The sequence below is a fragment of the Pseudophryne corroboree genome, chromosome 11 (assembly GCF_028390025.1).
Source record: "Pseudophryne corroboree isolate aPseCor3 chromosome 11, aPseCor3.hap2, whole genome shotgun sequence".
In the NCBI taxonomy this organism is placed as follows: domain Eukaryota; kingdom Metazoa; phylum Chordata; class Amphibia; order Anura; family Myobatrachidae; genus Pseudophryne; species Pseudophryne corroboree.
This window is the reverse complement of record NC_086454.1, coordinates 317,185,825-317,204,254: the sequence shown is the minus strand read 5'-3', so window position 1 is coordinate 317,204,254 and position 18,430 is coordinate 317,185,825. Positions and strand designations below refer to the sequence as shown.

Sequence of the window (18,430 nt, the reverse complement as noted above, 5' to 3'; positions counted from 1 at the left end):
TGGTGATACCTCTCCAACTCTAGTAATCCTATTTCCTAAGGTATATCGATACCGGAAAGATTTTCCTCTACTGGCTATGTGGCGTACCAGCTCTGTATCTGTAGGCATTCTATCTGCTCTGTGTGAAAAGGTCATGGTAAGGTTGCTCCATGACACTTCCCAATTTCCCGGTTTTCTGGGATTGGAGATGTTAAAACATAAGAGGGACCTATCCACATGGTATTGGTGGAGCTTCAAACTAGGAGGGCTGGAGATGTTAAACCTCCGGTCCACCGGTCTTCCACCACTTAGCTCAAGTACCTCCCCTAACGTTAAAGGAAATGGTACTAGCCCTGATTTGCTGTGACCCTGAGGTACTTGAGAGCATACCCAACAATCTGTTTGGTTTAACACGTTACCCACTAGAGAGTGATAGTCACTCAATGGATGCCGGTCCATATGGATATTAAAACTGGATTGGCATTTCTTTGTTACAGAGCCTACAGATACAACTTTCTTTTTGAACTAACATTCCTTCACAGTTGTTTACAAATAACATGGTTGTTAGATCGTGCCCGGTACTCGCCTTTGCTTGGTGATTGGGTTGCTATTGGAAATTTACACCTCCGTCTCAGTCATCAGGACCTTTCTGGATCCTTTCTCGACCTCACTGGTACTCTCACCGAAACAGACTGCTCTGGTCAACATCATGGTTAACGGGAAAAATCCATATCACAGTCTCTTGGGGCAAGTCCATCTTACAGGAGGAGAAAAGAAGAAATTTGTAAATGGGGTATAAGAAAATCAGTTTGAGGGGGAGAGAACTCGTTACGATAATAAGTTCTCTCGTCTTGTTGTTCTTCTTGTTCTGCTGTCCTCTCAAAGGTGTTGTCTCTCAGTCTTCAAAAACGATCATTCTGGTGATGCAATATTCCTTCCTAACCGACGATCTTTCTGTAAGGAGCAAAAATCTGGCATTACCATTGGTCCAACTGAGGGGTGACATAGCATCTTTAAACCATGGAAACATGAGTGAGAAGAGAGAGAAAATAAAAAAAAACAAAAGAGATAGAGAACAATTCATGTGCATATATACATTACATAACTCGACAATAACCATCAATAAGAAAAGAGAAACAAAGCATTTTTAAACATTGTAAGAAAACATTGTTAGCATTAGAAAAACATTGTCAGACTTATTAGGCTGTCATATCTATGTGTCTACTGGTCTCCTTGAGCAGTCCCTCCCCACCAGCACCTGCATTACTCCACTGTCTGTATCTGGCCAGAAATACATTGTGGCGGAGGTCATGCTGGGGTTTGGTAGACTTCTGCAAGGACCAAGTGGGTATGCAATGTGTGAATTCTTACCACTACTAGTCAGAGATGGGGATAGAGAGAGGGAGAGAAAAACATTTTTCACAAATACATTTACAACTTTTCACCTGGTCATTCCTGTGTCTTTAGTGAATGACCTCCCACTTCATTAACCGTTACTTCAGGCTTGCCTCCATTCCTAATAATCACCTTTCCTGCCTATGTGATCCTTGATTATAATGGTGTGTATTGTAATTTTGCTCATTTCTTGGTCTAGGGGGTCTAACTTTATGTGGGTTATTACAGTTGCTAGCACAATGCCCTTCTCTTTTGCACAGATCACAAATCCTTAAGTTCCTCCATGTGCCAATGGCCTGGGGTTTTGGTTGATTTGATGCCTCCTCAAACGCTTGGATGCTCATCACCATCAACCGCTTTCCCTGTACCTACCTGATTCCTTGGATACCATGATTATGTCGTTGTCTAGGGAGTTGATATACCTTCTGTGAATCTTTGATCATACAGTTAGATCTTTCCTAGGATCTGGGTAATCAGACATGATTGATCTCAATTCTGTCCGGGACCAGGGATGGCGCATTGCACTGTCCTTGACGGGAATGGTTCCCTGATCGTCAGTCTTCCCATTGGGGACTGTGATCACCCTGACAGGACTAAACTCAATTACATCACCTTGTTTTGGTCTTATAATATGGGGTACATTTGTTTGTGCGTGATATAAAACATTGTACGTACCTGTGGACACGACCTCACCTGACCCTCCGTTAGGGGGTTTGATTATTGCCTTTACCAATTTGGTCGTGTCCACCTGGATGTCTTGTAGGATGGCTTCTGGAAGAGGTGCCGACATCGTTCTGGGCTCACTTTCTTGTTTGTATTCCTGAGGGAGGTTTGACATGGGGTGCAGCTTGCACAGGTTAATAGTTGTACATTCAACAGTATTACAATAATCATTGTTACATTTATTACACTTATTCTTATAATCTATATTACAGTTGCTAAGAGCGTTTTTATTGTTCACCCTTGTGTCTTTCTCTCCGCAATCAACCCCTCTCCTGATGCCACTGTCTCTCCTCTCAAGATAAGAGTCAGAAAAGTCAATAGACTCTTTTTGTAATTCACTTTCCTGTTGCCATAACTGTAAATATTCATAATGTTTATTTTGTCTCTTCGTTGGTTCAATGAGACTTATCCTCCTCCTTAAATTTTGTAACACTACTGGACTGAAGCTACCTATTCTTGGGAATTTGTCCCTGTCTTGTACAGTCATTCTCTCCCATTCATCACATAAAACCTCTGTGTGACTACCGTATTTTTCACACATTACATATCGTGCCGACCCAACTGGTCGGTTCTCTGAATCAACCCGAACCGAGGTTGATCGCCCCCTACCTGAACAAATGGCCCCCATAATCTGCAGGCGTTGCTTATTCCTCCTTGGATCTTTATCTCAAGGTTTTCAGCGAACCCTTACAAACAAACCAAGATGTCCTTGGGCAGGCCGGCGGTGGTGGTTTATCAAGTACCCCACTTACTTCTCGCCCACGTTGGCCTGTGCTGCAATCACTGTAACCAGAGCTGCTGTACCCAACCCAGGGCCCCTGTGAACCTTTATTTACTGGGGCGCGTTCCCCAGCAAGTATCGGTTGTTGGATAGTTCCTGAGTGACCAGCGAACTTCCCTTCCAAAAATAAAAAATTACACAAATCACGTCAGAATGTACAAATAGCGTTTGTGACCACTTTACTCTAATGGTATTAGGTCAGATTACTAACTACTGCACACAATTACGTGCGGTCCAATCGTTCAGTACACAAGCACTACTTGTCATGTACTGAAAGATCAATGGAATCGATGTTTCCGGCCGCGATTCCTTCAGCAAGAGCTTGTATGGCCTATATGGGTTCTGCACCAACACCCCAGGCGTTGTGCCACTGGACTTTTATAGCGGACCTCTTTGTCTATTTTACCTGTTACCTTATGACCTCCTGGTCTGTTACCTTATGACCTCCTGGTCTTGTTACCTTATGGTCCGCTATACTCTAATGCTCAAATATTATTTAACCAGGGATGCCTCCCTAGCCACCGTATATGTCACTTACACGTATGTCCCTTGACGAGTACCCGGCTTTCCTTTTGGTTCCACCTTACAGTTATATAAACTTTTGTATACAAAACACACTCACTCAACACATGTACACTTTTGTTTCTATATCTATTTCTGCGCAGAAATTGTCTTTAGGCCAAAAGTGTTACCAATTAGGAGCAGGATCTGTTAAACTAAATTTCAGATTTTCCAAAAATAGATTTGCGTTATTTACCGCTTCGCGTTATCTACCGCTGTGCGTTAATTATCGCCTTTGCGTTACTTCACTTTATCACAACTTGAGCTACGTGGGCGTAACCGGACGCTACGTTGCGTAATGTACACTGCGTGCGTCTGCCTTTTGGATTGCGTACGCTAGTCTTTGTTAGCGACACGTGTACGCAATGCAAAGGATCCACCGTAACACAATATATTTTTATCAATGTAAATGATCCCTGATCATCTACCGCAATCCACACTGACTGCCTTGTATCTCAGACAAACCGTGTGTTGTTCTATACTTTAACTATTACCTCTACTATGAAATAACAGCAAATCTCTTTTTAGCACTTTCTATCAACTATAAAATTGGCAAACAGGAATAGTGATATACGAAAATGAAACAGAAATGCAGATATATGCGTGCGTACGCAAGACAAAAGAAAAATAAACAGTTTTAAAAAGACACAAGCGTTTTGTTCTTACTTCCGGTTCCCGGATTCCTTCAGCACTCTTTATCTAAGCGAAGCAGACGCTTATCCCGCCAGCACTATGAGACAATCTCCCACCCTTTGCTGGGGGATAATGTCTGCTGATCTACCTAGTGCAGATATGAGAAGGATAGGACGAGTCCCCAATTGACAATGCTAAATTCCTTTGTCGTATAACAACCCTTTATGAAGCTAAGAACACTGTACGCTGTTTGCTTAAGAAGTACCGTAATGGTACGCTATTAGCGTAGCGATCGCTCAGCCGTAGGCGAGACGCTCAAGCGTCACGTTCGCTCACGGCCCAGTGATCACAGGACACGTTATTGGTTATGACTAGAGTAATGATTCGCTATGGCGTAGCGGACGCTCGAGACCACGAGGAGATCACCAGCGGCGCAGACGCTCACAACGCTATACCTTAATGTTTAAACCTTATACCAAAGATACAAAGAATACCTTAATGTGAGTACAGGGTGTAAGTGCAACCTTGTGTAACCTGACTAACTACAAAGCTGCTTGAGCGTCACCGACGCTCAAGTGAACACTTAACACTATAGAGAATACACAGATACTGGTTTAGGTTCCAAAGCCTATTAACTGTATTATATCTAATATACTTGTAAAAGGGGATAACAGTACAAATGATACACTACAATATAACAGAGACTTCCTAACCACAGAACTAAAATACAAAAAGACAATGCTACTCTGACCTAAATGCAATACAATACAATGCTATAATACTATGAGAGATATAAGAGAAAAGAGGAGAGAGAGAGATGGAGAGAGAGAGAGAGAAATTGGCTCACAGAAAGACAATGATTACGGAGAGAAACTTACGCACAAAGGGTATGATCGCCTGCGCCTCGATATCCAGCTCCCGGCTATCAGCAGATAACCGTTGATGAGAGAGTGAGAGCTGGATGTGGTCGGCCTGCCTATTTATGCCCCACACACAATGCAATCTCCTGGTCCTACAATCCCATTGTCCATTGGCCGAAGGAATTCGGCCCTGCATCATAACAAAAGGTCATAGGGTGATTCATACAGGTGGGCTGTGACGATTTCCAACAGCTCAGGTGGGTGGGAAACTGGGTTTCCCGCCGCATACCTGAGTATGTGTAAATAATAGAAATGGACATAAACTTCTTATGTCCATAACTATTCGCACGAGCGATTAATACGCTCCAAACCAACACCGGAATATTGCTAATTAAATACTCTTCCGATGGGTACCAAACACTGCTGTATGATTCCTGTTAGACCCTTCGTACGATATAAAGAGGGATTCCTCAGCTCTGGGACATTGTATTTTAACCAAACTTTCAGAATCTATCAAAGGGACCATGATCTATAAACTACATTAATTGTGAACATTTGTAACGAATGAGTCGCACGCTACGACTACATAAACTCTACCGTAAATACGCATACCGCGCCTGCGAGTGCACGCTATTGCGGGTATGCGCCTCCACGGGAGAGCGTACGCACGCGCAGCGCGGACCAGTGTGTGGTGCAAATATGGCAACGTGCATTGGGACATTTTTCTGACTTTGACACCCAATTGCCACCAAACATCCATTGCCTGGTTTAGAAAAATGCTACCCTAGTTCCCCTGCAGAAACTCGTCTCTGGAATTCCGTCTTCCTTTCTGATGGGTACAGCCAATGCTTCTTACTCTACCTCTTTTTCCTTCCTCATGGGTCAGTATTTCCTTTTGCATGAATATGTGACTGAGGGTGGTGGAGCCACAGACTCTAAGCCTTATGGGTCCATTGATCTTACCCCTGTGTAACCTTGTTGAGCTGTGGCAATCTTCTCCTCCTTCCGAATGACCCCTCTTTGCACTGTTGTTTCATGTTAGAGACTGTTTGTGTTATTACAGTATCTCTGTATGTAATGGCTCCTCTGATGTTCTCCCCGACCTGCTATTCCATAATAGCACTAACATTTGATGCCCCTCTAGTACTCCTGCCCCTCCCTTTTCTTATACGTTTTGCGAAAGCTAAAAACATTTTTATTTTGAAAACAAAACTGATGAGCATTGATGGCTGCATTCTATTACTTGGTACTGTACCAGCCCTTGTGAGTTGATTCTGTTTTACCTGTGGCTGGTTACATCCCCGTCTGCACGTGGTGCTTAGACAGTGACCATTTATGCCAGGAGAGGGGACCCTCTGGCCCTTCAGCTGTTGTTTACTACACATATCAGCATGCCCTGCTACAGTTTTGCTATTTGTACATACTAAAACTGTTGCAGGGCATGCTGGGATGCGTAGTTCAGCAGCAGCTGGAGGGCCAAAGGTTCCCCATTCCTGATCTATGCCTATGTGACTGAGCTCTTTAGTGCTTGAACTTGTTTCACACTACAGTTGTGCAGAACATGCTTGGATTGTACTATAGGTCAGAAAGCTACTTCATGCATCTGTTCATTTTGAGCCTATCCTGAAATAAACTTTAATTGTATAAGACGCATATGGGAGGAAGATGATGCTCCGCTGTCCAGAGGATTCATCTCTATATGGACCTTCTGACTCTTTGTATTGGTCCAACTTCCTCCACCTGATGAAGCATTGTTGTTCCTTTTCCAGATGTTTATCGGTCTGGATGGAAGGATCCAATTGCAGAATACAACCCTGGGACACATAGAAATTGTGTACTATGACTGGAGAGGGCGGGAGATTGTTTGGGTGTAACCAAGGAAGTGCTGCAAACTCTCAGCTGTGGTGTAACACAAGCTATCACCGCATCAGCTTCCAAACAGTGTTCTGTATTTGGTTATAATACATGTTCATTTTTTTTCTTTACAGACACCTGGTAGTGACTGATTTTGGCCCCAGGGATTAATCGGTGTGTGCATCAGGGGGAAGGGGGTGGGATAGGTATTTAACTAAGGTTTTTTTTGGCTTAGCTGCTGATATATGGATTGGTACTGTATTATCATAATTCACCTATATTTAGACAGATAGAAAATATACAGTTAAGAAACGTACAGAATTTATTTCGCTAGAGAGAAATGTTCCACTCAAACGTTTGACAGTTGAGATATTTCCTTCACAGGTTTAGCATCTTAAAGAGCGTTTTACAAGATAAAGAGCCTTCACTAATTGTCAGTACCTATTGCAATCTGCTGTGTTTAGTGTGTTACACTGGGGTGTCACTGCTGTGTTACAAGCTACTGATGTCCGTATGTACCCGTTTCTAAACTCTGCATGTGTTGGCGAATGAAAAATAATTTCATCGTACATGCAGTGACAATTTCAAGCTCAAGTGGAGTCCAGCTGAGGACCATTATAATTAGGAATTTTCTATAAGGGTTTTTTTTTTTTGGGTGTGGCCCTTTCTCATCCCTTGTATATTACATTTTTGCCCAAATTTGTGCTAAGAACTTCACTTATACTCCATGTTAATTATAAAAGCATATAAAAATGATTGACAATCAGTATTCTTAGTGCTTAGAGTGTGCACCTGCATTTTTATTTTTCCTGTATGGTACGATAAGCCTTAGCTTGGTGGCACCTCTTATTATGTTTAAAATTAGGGTGTGCAGTCCAAGCCCCCCCCTCCCCCCTCTATAGGTTTTTTAATTGGTACAGTTTCCTGCATTGCTGACTACCTATTAGAACGGGCAAGACCTGGATACATTTATATAATGTGTTAGTGCTAGGGATGTTAGGGACCCATCTGATGAATTTCACCTGGATGTGTTGGATTGGCCTACATTTTTTGAACAGATTTGTGCTAAGATCTTCGCTTATACTCCATGGTACAGTTTATCAAAATGATTGACTAGCAGTATTCTTAGTGCGTAGATCGTGCATTTTTCTTGTTCCTGTATTGTACCAGGAACTTTAGCATGATAGCACCTCTTACTATGTTTAAAATTAAGGTGTGCAGTCCAAATCCCCCCCTCATCCCCCCTTTTTCCCCCCTTGTATATTATGCATTTATAGTAGTCGCAGTTACCCTAGTTACCACCAGTATTCCGGATTGAGGGGCATATGTACCAAGCCTTGGAGAGCGATAAAGTGGAGCGAGATCAAGTAACAACCAATCAGCTCCTAACTGCCATGTTACAGGCTGTGTTTAAAAAATGACAGGAGCTGGTTGGTTGGCTGCTTATCTCTCTCCACTTTATCTCTCTCCAAGGCTGAGTACATCTGCCCCTGAGTATTTCATGGACTTGTTATAGATGTAATAAAGGGAAACACTCCCCGGGGGAGGTTAGGCTGCTGGGGAAGGAGGGTTAGGTTTAGGCAGCGGGGGCAGTATTTAGGATTAGGAACCTCCGCAGGGGGGGGGGGGGGGGTTAGGGTTAGACATTAAAGGTGGAGGTTAGGGTTAGGCTGCGGGAGGGGCGAGTTAGGGGGGTTGGGAGAGGGGAAAACACCCCTGTCGGTCTTCTCATCAGCAGGATCCCGGCGTTGGTATTACGACCACCGAGATCCCCTGCGCCGGCAATTCATAGTGATCCCCTACCTGTAAATGTTGAATTACTCTGTAGGTTTTAACAGGCTCCAGTAGCTCCAACTACAGTCACTGTCTGCTCACAAACTCTCTATCAGGCAGTCCTGCAGCTAAGGGAGGGATAAATATTTCCAACATTATTTATCGGTTGCTGTTGATACTGATCCCTGATTTCACCCTGACCATTCTAAAGACACAGCGCATCAAACCTACAAATCTATTTCTATAGAATTGTTTCCACTCCCTCACTATAATATGAATGAGCAGTAGGCACTATGCGTAGCTGAGCAGTACAGACGCCCAGAGGAATCTTCCAGAGGGCTCTTCGGTGTCCAAATGTATGTGGATCCACCAGAGCGGAGGGCAATCACCGCCAGATACCGTGTGAATGGTGTATTCATGCACGATGGGTGCGGCAGTGACTGTACAACTGGCTGCGCTCTCGGTGTAACTCTTGCTCCACACTATGAGTCTGTGAGTCTCTCCCTTTTATATTGTTCCAGCTCTGCTCTCATTGCTCAGGAATCTGAGATGACGGGACGTTTTATTACCCAATGCAGCAGTAAGTTTGTTTTTAGGGATGGCATGTAGACTGAACACCAGCAGCTATTTTAAGTTCTCTTCCTCTAATAATCTCCTTGATAGTTGTACAGTAGCAATAGGAGATGAACCAAAAATAAGCCGCAAGTTCCATCAACATTGCTGCCGACTGTTTATTCCCCGTCTGTTTACTCTGCAGCTTCATACTTTCCATTTTTTGAAGGAGTAGTAATTTTCCAACTGGAAATCTGGATGGAAAGTCAGTCTGGGCTCTGTCCATGACCAGGTAGGCAGCTGGCGTTGGCTCTGGCTGGCTCCTCACCCAGCCCCATTAAGAAGCTAGATTTGAAGTGTTTGCAATGATTCATTAGCTCATGTGAGAGACGGACCTGAGGCTTGGAATATTAAATTGTATGGTTTTCAAACTGAATTGCTTTGGACACAACACAATTACTTTGTCAAAATATATATATTTGTCTGTCTTCAGCGTTTCCATTTTCAACAAATCAGATATTCTAATATTAATATATAATTTAGTTTGTCCGGCCACAAAAGCATCAGCAACTTTTTGTTTTTACCAAATTTGGCTGAGCGGCAAAGGGGAATATCAACATGATAAAAAACCCCAATACCGGAAATGTTCAGTTTAGATAATTACATGTTTTAAGTTTCTTACTTGGAGGGAAAGGAGGGGGGGGGGGGGGGGCAGGGGGGTGACAGGGCCCATGGTCTATGAACTGTTGGAATCTTCATTTCTGCGCTGTTTCGATCTGCCATATGTGTTATGGGCAGAATGTTGGTAGTCTGCTCCTGATTAAGCAGTGATCAGGTAACACCAAATATGTACAAATCTGAAAGATTGTAAACTATGATGTCATACAAATGCCCTGTGCTGCTGATTCCTCTCAGCAGTGGTGGAACTATTCATGAAGCAGTGAAAAGTGTGGAGAGGTTGCCCATGGCAACCAATCAGCATTGCAGTAACATTTATAATTTGCATACTATACAATTGTACGGAGCAGCTGATTGGTTGCCATGGGCAACTTCTCCACAGGCTCACTTCTCCAGTCTTTCTACGGCTTCATTTATAGATCCCATATTTACTTAGGGTCTATAGGATCCTCGGAATATCTCAGAGACTATCACTAAAAGTAAATGTTCTCAATGGTAGGTAGTCGTGAAACCATAGGTCCACATTGTTGCATTTGTCCAAATAGTATGTAGATAGATTATATGAGACTATTTGGTATTTGCTGACTCCCGGAGTAACATTGTTTTCCATTAATCACCATGTGATACCACAGGAGCGTTACATTGTTTAGGAACCTACATTTCTCGATTTGGGAAGTGGCTGGAAGGTCCACTCATCATCACCTTAGTCTGTTATCTGTTTCCATACCATATGAATGGATGAGCAGAGGATGTCTGCTGTGTGCCCATACACTAGACGACCTGTAAATGATGATTTCTCGTTAATGATTTCCCTTGAATTCCCCCTGTAGCTCCTCGGCAGTCCTGGGCAAACGATATGGGTGGTCATCCCGAGTTGATCGCAGCCAGCAACTTTTTGCTGCTGCTGCTGCAATCAACTAGTCCACGCCTATGGGGGAGTGTATTTTAGCTTAGCAGGGCTGCGATCGCTTGTGCAGCCCTGCTAAGCTAAAAAAGTTTCAAGTAAAACAAGACCAGCCCTGGACATACTTACCCTGTGCGACAATCTCTGCAATGCTGGAGCCGGCTTTGACGTCGGACATCCGCCCTCCGTTCTCCTGGACACGCCTGCGTTTTCTCATCCACTCCCCAAAAACGGCTGGCAACGGTCCGGAGCCTCCCAGGAACGCCTTCTTTCTGTCAATCTTCTTTCAGTCGGCTCTGCAACCGCTTTCTTCGTTGTCCTGGACGTAACCCGGCGACCCCTGTCGCCGGGCAATGTCACGCATGCGCAGTGCGCCCACCGCGCAGGTGCATTCCGGACCCATTCGGACCGCAGCGACAAACCGCTGCGTGCGAACGGGTCAGAATGACCCCCATAGTACAATACAGATGGGGGGTCATTCCGAGTTGATCGCTCGCTAGCAGTTTTTAGTAGCCGTGCAAACGCATTGTCACCGCCCACTGGGGAGTCTATTTTCACTTTGCAGAAGTGCGAACGCTTGTGCAGCAGAGCGCCTTCAGAATCATTTTGTGCAAAACAAGAGCAGCCCTGTAGTTACTCTTCGTGTGCATTGATTCTAATGACGGAGGGACGGCTTTTGACGTCACACACCCGCCCAGCCACGCCTGCGTTTTTCCCGACACGCCTGCGTTTTTTCTAAGCACTCCCTGAAAATGGTCAGTTGACACCCAGAAACGCCCACTTCATGTCAATCTTACTGCGTTCGGCAACACGACTGAAAGCTTCGCTAGAACCTGTGCAAAACCACAATGCTCTTTGTACCCGCACGTCGCGCGTGCGCATTGCGGTGCATGCACAAATTAGCCGTTTTTTTCACTGATCACTGCGCTGCGAAAAACGGCAGCTAGTGATCAACTCGGAATGACCCCCATGATACATCTTTAAGATGTATCTTAAAATCTGGGAGTGGCTACATCCAGGAGCAGGCTGTCGTTGACTATAGCTTCAGATCTTCCCTGCAGCAGGGAAGATCAGAAGCTCCAACCAACGACCAGCGGGACCGCGTATCGTGATCGTTCACAGACATGGAACGATCTGCACTATTATGAACGATTTGTAGTTTCGATCCGTCTAAAACAGCCAAATCGATCATAATATCGTCAAGTGTATGGGCACCTTTAGCGTTCCTCTCTGTATTTCCTGCACAGAGATGGACGTGTTTGGCGACCTTGCCATCATGCCAGATTACAGTCACTAGGCTACGTATATAAGGTAGCGAAAAGACCAATGTAACCCGTGCACCAAATCCTTTCTGTTCCACGTACAGCAGTGTATTTCCTTGAGGCCACATTCGCGGCCTGAAAACTCAGACCGAGGTTCCTCCTGGGAACAGTGCTGAAGTCTGAACTTTCAAACTATTATTTTCCTGCTCTGTTTTACGTTACTGTTGATTGGCTCCGCTAGAATAAATACCACTTGTTTTTCTGAATTACAAAATTAGATTACTGTTATAGTTTAGCTCTCAGTTCTTCTGTCAAATTACTAAGACATCTAACATTTTAACTTTATGTGCATTATGTATTTTTCCGTTTTATATCTTGGACCTGTCAACTTGACATTGATATCCATTAATCCAAAGCTTGTGAAACCAGCTGTAATGTGTGGTGATGTAGCTGACCTCACCTGCATAGCCATACTGTTCCACAAGAGGGTGCCACTGAGATCTTGGACGCGTTGTGATAGTTTAGTCTGCATACCGGGCATATTGTTCCTGTGGACAAAGAATTTAATTGAAAAATCTTAAATTACAATTCAGTGGTCACAAAGTAAAACGTTATCCACTATTACAAGTAATGCCATAGTCCCTGAATTACAAGAAAACCCTGTGTCACAACACAAGTTCAGATGTTTGTATTTGTGTGCAATATCATAGACTGTCATCTGTAACCATAGACATGTGGTTCCCTAGGGCAGTGGTTCTCAAACTGTGGGTCGTGGCACCCTGGGGTGCCTCAGGGAACTTGCAGGGGTGTCCTGGGTTGGTGGTCCAGGGCCAATTCAAATTATTTATGGTCCATGTAATAGGAAAAACCAGTGCTGGCGGCTGCCAATCATAAAATATGTGGACAAAAAAAAGCGAATCCTGTCCCTCACCACACAACTGAACCTACTGTAAGGAAACGTATAGCCTAGGGGTGCCGTGAAACTAATTCTGATACTCTAGGGCGCCGTGATCCCAAAAAGTTTGTGAACCACTGCCCTATAGCCTTCTAATACAGACTATTGGCTGCACGGTGTGGGATCTGCCGTTCTGTGCACATTGCAGAATAATCTGTGATAGCTTGGCCCCCCGCCGGACGACCACATTAGGGCAAGCCAGGGGACGGACTGAATGGCGGACGCTTTATCTCAGATAGACATAATCACAGTGTATTTTTGTCTGAAATGTCCTGGTACTTTTCCGCCATCCCAATGGCATCAGAGCGACTGCCTGCTACTGTGACATAGGGGGTAATTCTGAGTTGATCGCAGCAGCAAGTCTGTTAGCAATTGGGCAAAACCATGTGCACTGCAGGTGGGGCAGATGTAACATGTGCAGAGAGAGTTAGATTTGGGTGGGTTATTTTGTTTCTGTGCATGGTAAATACTGGCTGCTTTATTTTTACACTGCAATTTAGATTTCAGTTTGAACTCACCACACCCAAATCTAACTCTCTCTGCACATGTTATATCTTCCCCCCTGCAGTGCACATGGTTTTGCCCAACTGCTAACAAATTTGATGCTGCGGTCAACTCAGAATTAGGGCCATGATACAGTAACACAGTGGCTAATGTGCAAGTTGATGGGATAAAGAGTGCAGTACGGTTCAGGATATCTATCATCCTATTTCGCCTCTCTCACATGTAGGTATCAGTGTATCTGCCCTGACTGTATATGGGTGTAGTATGGTTTGCCGGCGGTCGGGACCATACCGACAGCTGGGCGAGCGCAAATGAGCCCCTTGCGGGTTCACTGCGCTTGCCACGCTGCGGGCACGGTGATGCGCTACGCACGCCACGCTATCTATTCTCCCTCCAGGGGGGTCTTGGACCCCCAAGAGGGAGAAAAGATGTCGGTATGCCACCGGTCGGGATTCCGGCGCCGGTATGCTGGTCGCCGGGACCCCGACCGCCGGCAACCTGAAGACCACCCTTGTATACAGCCCACATAATACTGTCCGGCGCTCAGCAGCTGTGGATCTGGCTTTAATATGTTGCCCTGAGAATATGTACAGAATGTGTATAGACCGAGTCACCAAATGTAACTCATTAGCTTCATTTCATGAGAGTACATTAAATTAACAGAGAAAGAACAATCACAAAGTTTTTTTTTCTTTTTGTTTAATTCCTGTCATTCTTGTGACTATTTCAGTCTTATTTTTATTTTGTCACACAGAAAATCTTTCTATTTACATGTACAGTAAATTAGTATAGACTGTCACATATACATTCCTAGATGGAATCACTGCCAGGGGTCTTATTCTGGAGACTGTGCAGGCCTGCAGAGGTTCATTAGGCCGCATGTTCCACTGGCAGCCCTTATGTCTGTGTGTGTGTGGTAATTACTTTCCTTAGGAGCAACATTACCCTATATATAATTATATGTTATGGCCAGAGAATGTAGACTCTTGTGCGGTGGTATGCTTATAGTCAAAACGTAACTTTTATTATGAATCTATCTAAAATAACGAGCACGCATTAGACAAATAGAATAAAACCATTATTAAATATGACAGTGTGGATAGTGTAACGGGTTAGCATTACTGCCTCACAGCACTAAGATCATGGGTTTGATTTCCACCACGGCCCTAACTGTGTGGAGTTTATATATTCTCTCCATGCCCGCGTGGATTTCCTCCGGGGTGTTCCGGTCAATCTATCAAAAAAAAACCAACCCAAAAATATAATCTATCTATGCTGAGTCTATATAAAAAAAAAAAAAATATATATATAATGATAGGTAATTGGCTCCTGATAAAAATTAACCCTAGTGTGTAAGTGTGTGTGTGTGTGTGTGTGTATAGGCAGACTAGATGGACAAAGTAGACATAGACAGTTCAAATAATATTAGGGCGACAGTTTATATATTAATCCCTGTTAAATCGAGTACGATACCATATGTGCAGCTATTTTGCATTTATCATAAGCAAAAAATAGCCGTCTGTTTGAGCAGTATTGTCTTCACTCCAAAAAAAAACAAAACACCTTAGTTGTATACATCAAATACATCAATCATATGACATTAATAGAATAATTTGTTGAGTTTTTCTTTTCTTTTTTTCTTTTCATTTTTTAAGATGCAGTATAAAGTCATGGCAAACCTTAACCATTGTGTTGGGTCTGCCATGAATTTATATTGCATACTGTTACCTGTGACTAGGAAACGCCACCGGAAATAATAGGAGACATTAAAGGTTAGATACCTTATTTAAATAGGACATTCATTATATACTTAACGGTTATATGATTAAATTCTGTTTTCAAAATAACGGAGATACCTGTGCACAGAACCCCCCCCCCCTCTTTTCTTACCTACAGTATATATAATCATCTTCACACTTGCCACTCACTGTCCTACAATATGCACTATAACACCATCTCTCTACACCGTACCTATTCCTAATTCACATCTGTATGCAAACCCGATGGTTTGCATACAAATACGATGTTTGATGGTTTGCTTACGTATAATATGGGTCCTGCGTTTTTACTTGCAGCCACCTATTAGCCGCAGCATGCCGCCCGGTTTTGAAAGCGTGACAGGTACAGTGTCTGCGATGCACACTTCTTGGACCCAGGTGTCCGGATCCAACGGCCAGCGTGCTGATCATGTTTAACGCACCTGAACAGCTGAGCTGGGTGTATCCAGCAATGAACCCCTGTGGCCTTCTGTGAGGCGGGGTGGTGTTGAGGTGTTTCAAGCGGCTCTTCTACAGGGATCGGGAGGTTGGCTGTGCAGCACATCACTTGCGACCACCCGGTCCCGACCGTTGCAGGATCATTATTAGCCAGTTATAGGCTAACGTTCATGCATCGGCACAGCATACACACCTATACAATCAGCGGTCGGTCATCCGATATTGGGAGAATGGGCTGAGAATGGGCTGACAATTGCATAGGTGTGTACTCGGCTTCATCCTACGCAGGCTGGTAAGTGCCTAAAACAATTGTATCTTCACTACTGCAGACAGTAGGCGTCTATCTCCTACAGAAGCCCCCTGCTGCATTAGAATTTTAATAACACAGAATTGCAAAGCCACTTTCTTGCAGTTGTGCAATTCCTTACAGACATGAGTCAGGCCCCCCTATGCCGTATGTACATACTGCACACTGCACCAAGGGGGTCATTCCGACCCGATCGCTCGCTGCAGTTTCTGGCAGCGCAGCGATCGGGTCGGAACTGCGCATGCACCGGAGCCACAGTGCGCCGTTGCATGGCAGCTGTCGTTGCCTAGCGATTGCCGCAGAGGCGGTCGCTGTGCGTGAGGGGGATGGACGGCAGCGTTAACCATTGTGTTGGGTCTGCCATGAATTTATATTGCATACTGTTACCTGTGACTAGGAAAGGGTGGTCTTCTGTTTGCCGGCGGTCGGGCTCCCGGCGCTCAGTATACCGGCGCCGGGAGCCCGACAGCCGGAATACCGACAATTATTTTCCCTCGTGGGGGTCCACGACCCCCATAGAGGGAGAATAAAATAGTGTGCCACCATGCCCGTAGCGTGGCGAGCGCAGCGAGCCCGCAAGGGGCTCATTTGCGCTCGCCAAGCTGTCGGTAAGCCGGCGGTCGGGCTCCCGGCGCCGGGATGCTGGTCGCCGGGAGCCCGACCGCCGGCCAGCCGTAGTGAACCCCTAGGAAACGCCACCGGAAATAATAGGAGACATTAAAGGTTAGATACCTTATTTAAATCGGACATTCATTATATACTTACCGGTTATATGATTAAATTCTGTTTTCAAACCCCCCACTCCCCCCTTTCTTACCTACAATATATATAATCATCTTCACACTGCCACTCACTGTCCTGCAATATGCACTATGACGGTGCACTATGATGGTGCGGTCCGGCCAACGCAGGCATGGCCGGACCATTGGAGGGGCGGGCCGGGGCGGCTGCGTGACGTCACACGCAGCCGCTGCGGGCTGGGGAGCGATGAGTACCTCCCGGCCAGCATGCTAAAGTTGCGCGGGTCGGGAGCTACTCTTGCAGTGCAAAGGCATCGCCGCTATGTGATGCCTTTGCACTTCTGTGGTGTGGTGTGGGGGGGGGGGGGGCACTGTCATGCGGGGCGGGATAGCCCTGTGCTGGGCGTTTCCCCGCATGTCAGTGTGAATGATCGTAGCTGTGCTAAATTTAGCACAGCTACGATCAACTCGGAATGACCCCCCCAATCCCTACATACATACTGCACACTGCACCAAGTCCCTACATACATATTATGTACTGCACCAAGTCCCTACATACATACTGCACACTGCACCAAGTCCCTACATACATACTGCACACTGCACCATGTCCCTACATACATACTGCACACTGCACCAAGTCCCTACATACATATTATGTACTGCACCAAGTACCTACATACATACTGCACCAAGTCCCTACATACATACTATGTACTGTACCAAGTACCTACATACATACTATGTACTGCACCAAGTCCCTACATACATACTATGTACTGCACCAAGTACCTACATACATACTGCACCAAGTCCCTACATACATACTATGTACTGCACCAAGTACCTACATACATACTGCACACTGCACCAAGTCCCTACATACATACTATGTACTGCACCAAGTCCCTACATACATAATGCACACTGCACCAAGTCCCTACATACATACTATGTACTGCACCAAGTACATACATACATACTGCACACTGCACCAAGTCCCTACATACATACTATGTACTGCACCAAGTACCTACATACATACTGCACACTGCACCAAGTCCCTACATACATACTATGTACTGCACCAAGTACCTACATACATACTGCACACTGCACCAAGTCCCTACATACATACTATGTACTGCACCAAGTACCTACATACATACTGCACACTGCACCAAGTACCTATGTACACTTTCTATTACAACTTCATGCACTGCACCGAGTAGCTATGTACATATTATAATACACCGTCCATACACTGTACCGATTACCTATACATATTATAATACTACCTCCACACAATGCACCGAGTACCTATACTCATATTATGATACAACTTCCAGACACTGCACCAGCTCGATATAGTTATTGTCAGAATACTGTCATACTTTTTGTTATCATGTTGTCATTCTCTTTAATCGGAATGCTGGATAAATCTCTGTAACCTGTGTCATCTCTCCCTTTAGAGGATTACCCGAGTGGCACCTGGCTGGGGGACGAGAGCAATGCGGAGATGAGAGTGAGATGTCCCATCACAGCGGCCGACATGCTGCATATCAGCACTAACTGTCGCACAGCGGAGAAGATGGCCCTGACGCTGCTGGATTACCTTTTCCACCGGGAGATACAGGCCGTCTCCAACCTGTCGGGCCAGGGGAAGCATGGGAAAAAGCAGCTTGATCCCCTGATGATATACGGTATACGGTGTAAGTAGGATGGATGAGGGATGTCATTGAACCTCCTTTGA

General features: G+C 44.8%; 1 protein-coding gene across 4 annotated transcripts in view; it reads left to right on the top strand.

Moving 5' to 3' along the window:
- The window catches only part of BANP (BTG3 associated nuclear protein), a 753,599-nt gene that overhangs the window by 339,187 nt on the left and 395,982 nt on the right, over window positions 1-18,430 (top strand). For all 4 annotated transcript variants that reach the window (XM_063945657.1, XM_063945659.1, XM_063945658.1 and 1 more), the window contains one exon: window positions 18,150-18,389. In XM_063945657.1, the coding sequence (XP_063801727.1) occupies window positions 18,150-18,389 (240 nt within the window). The remainder of the gene's footprint in view (window positions 1-18,149; window positions 18,390-18,430) is intronic.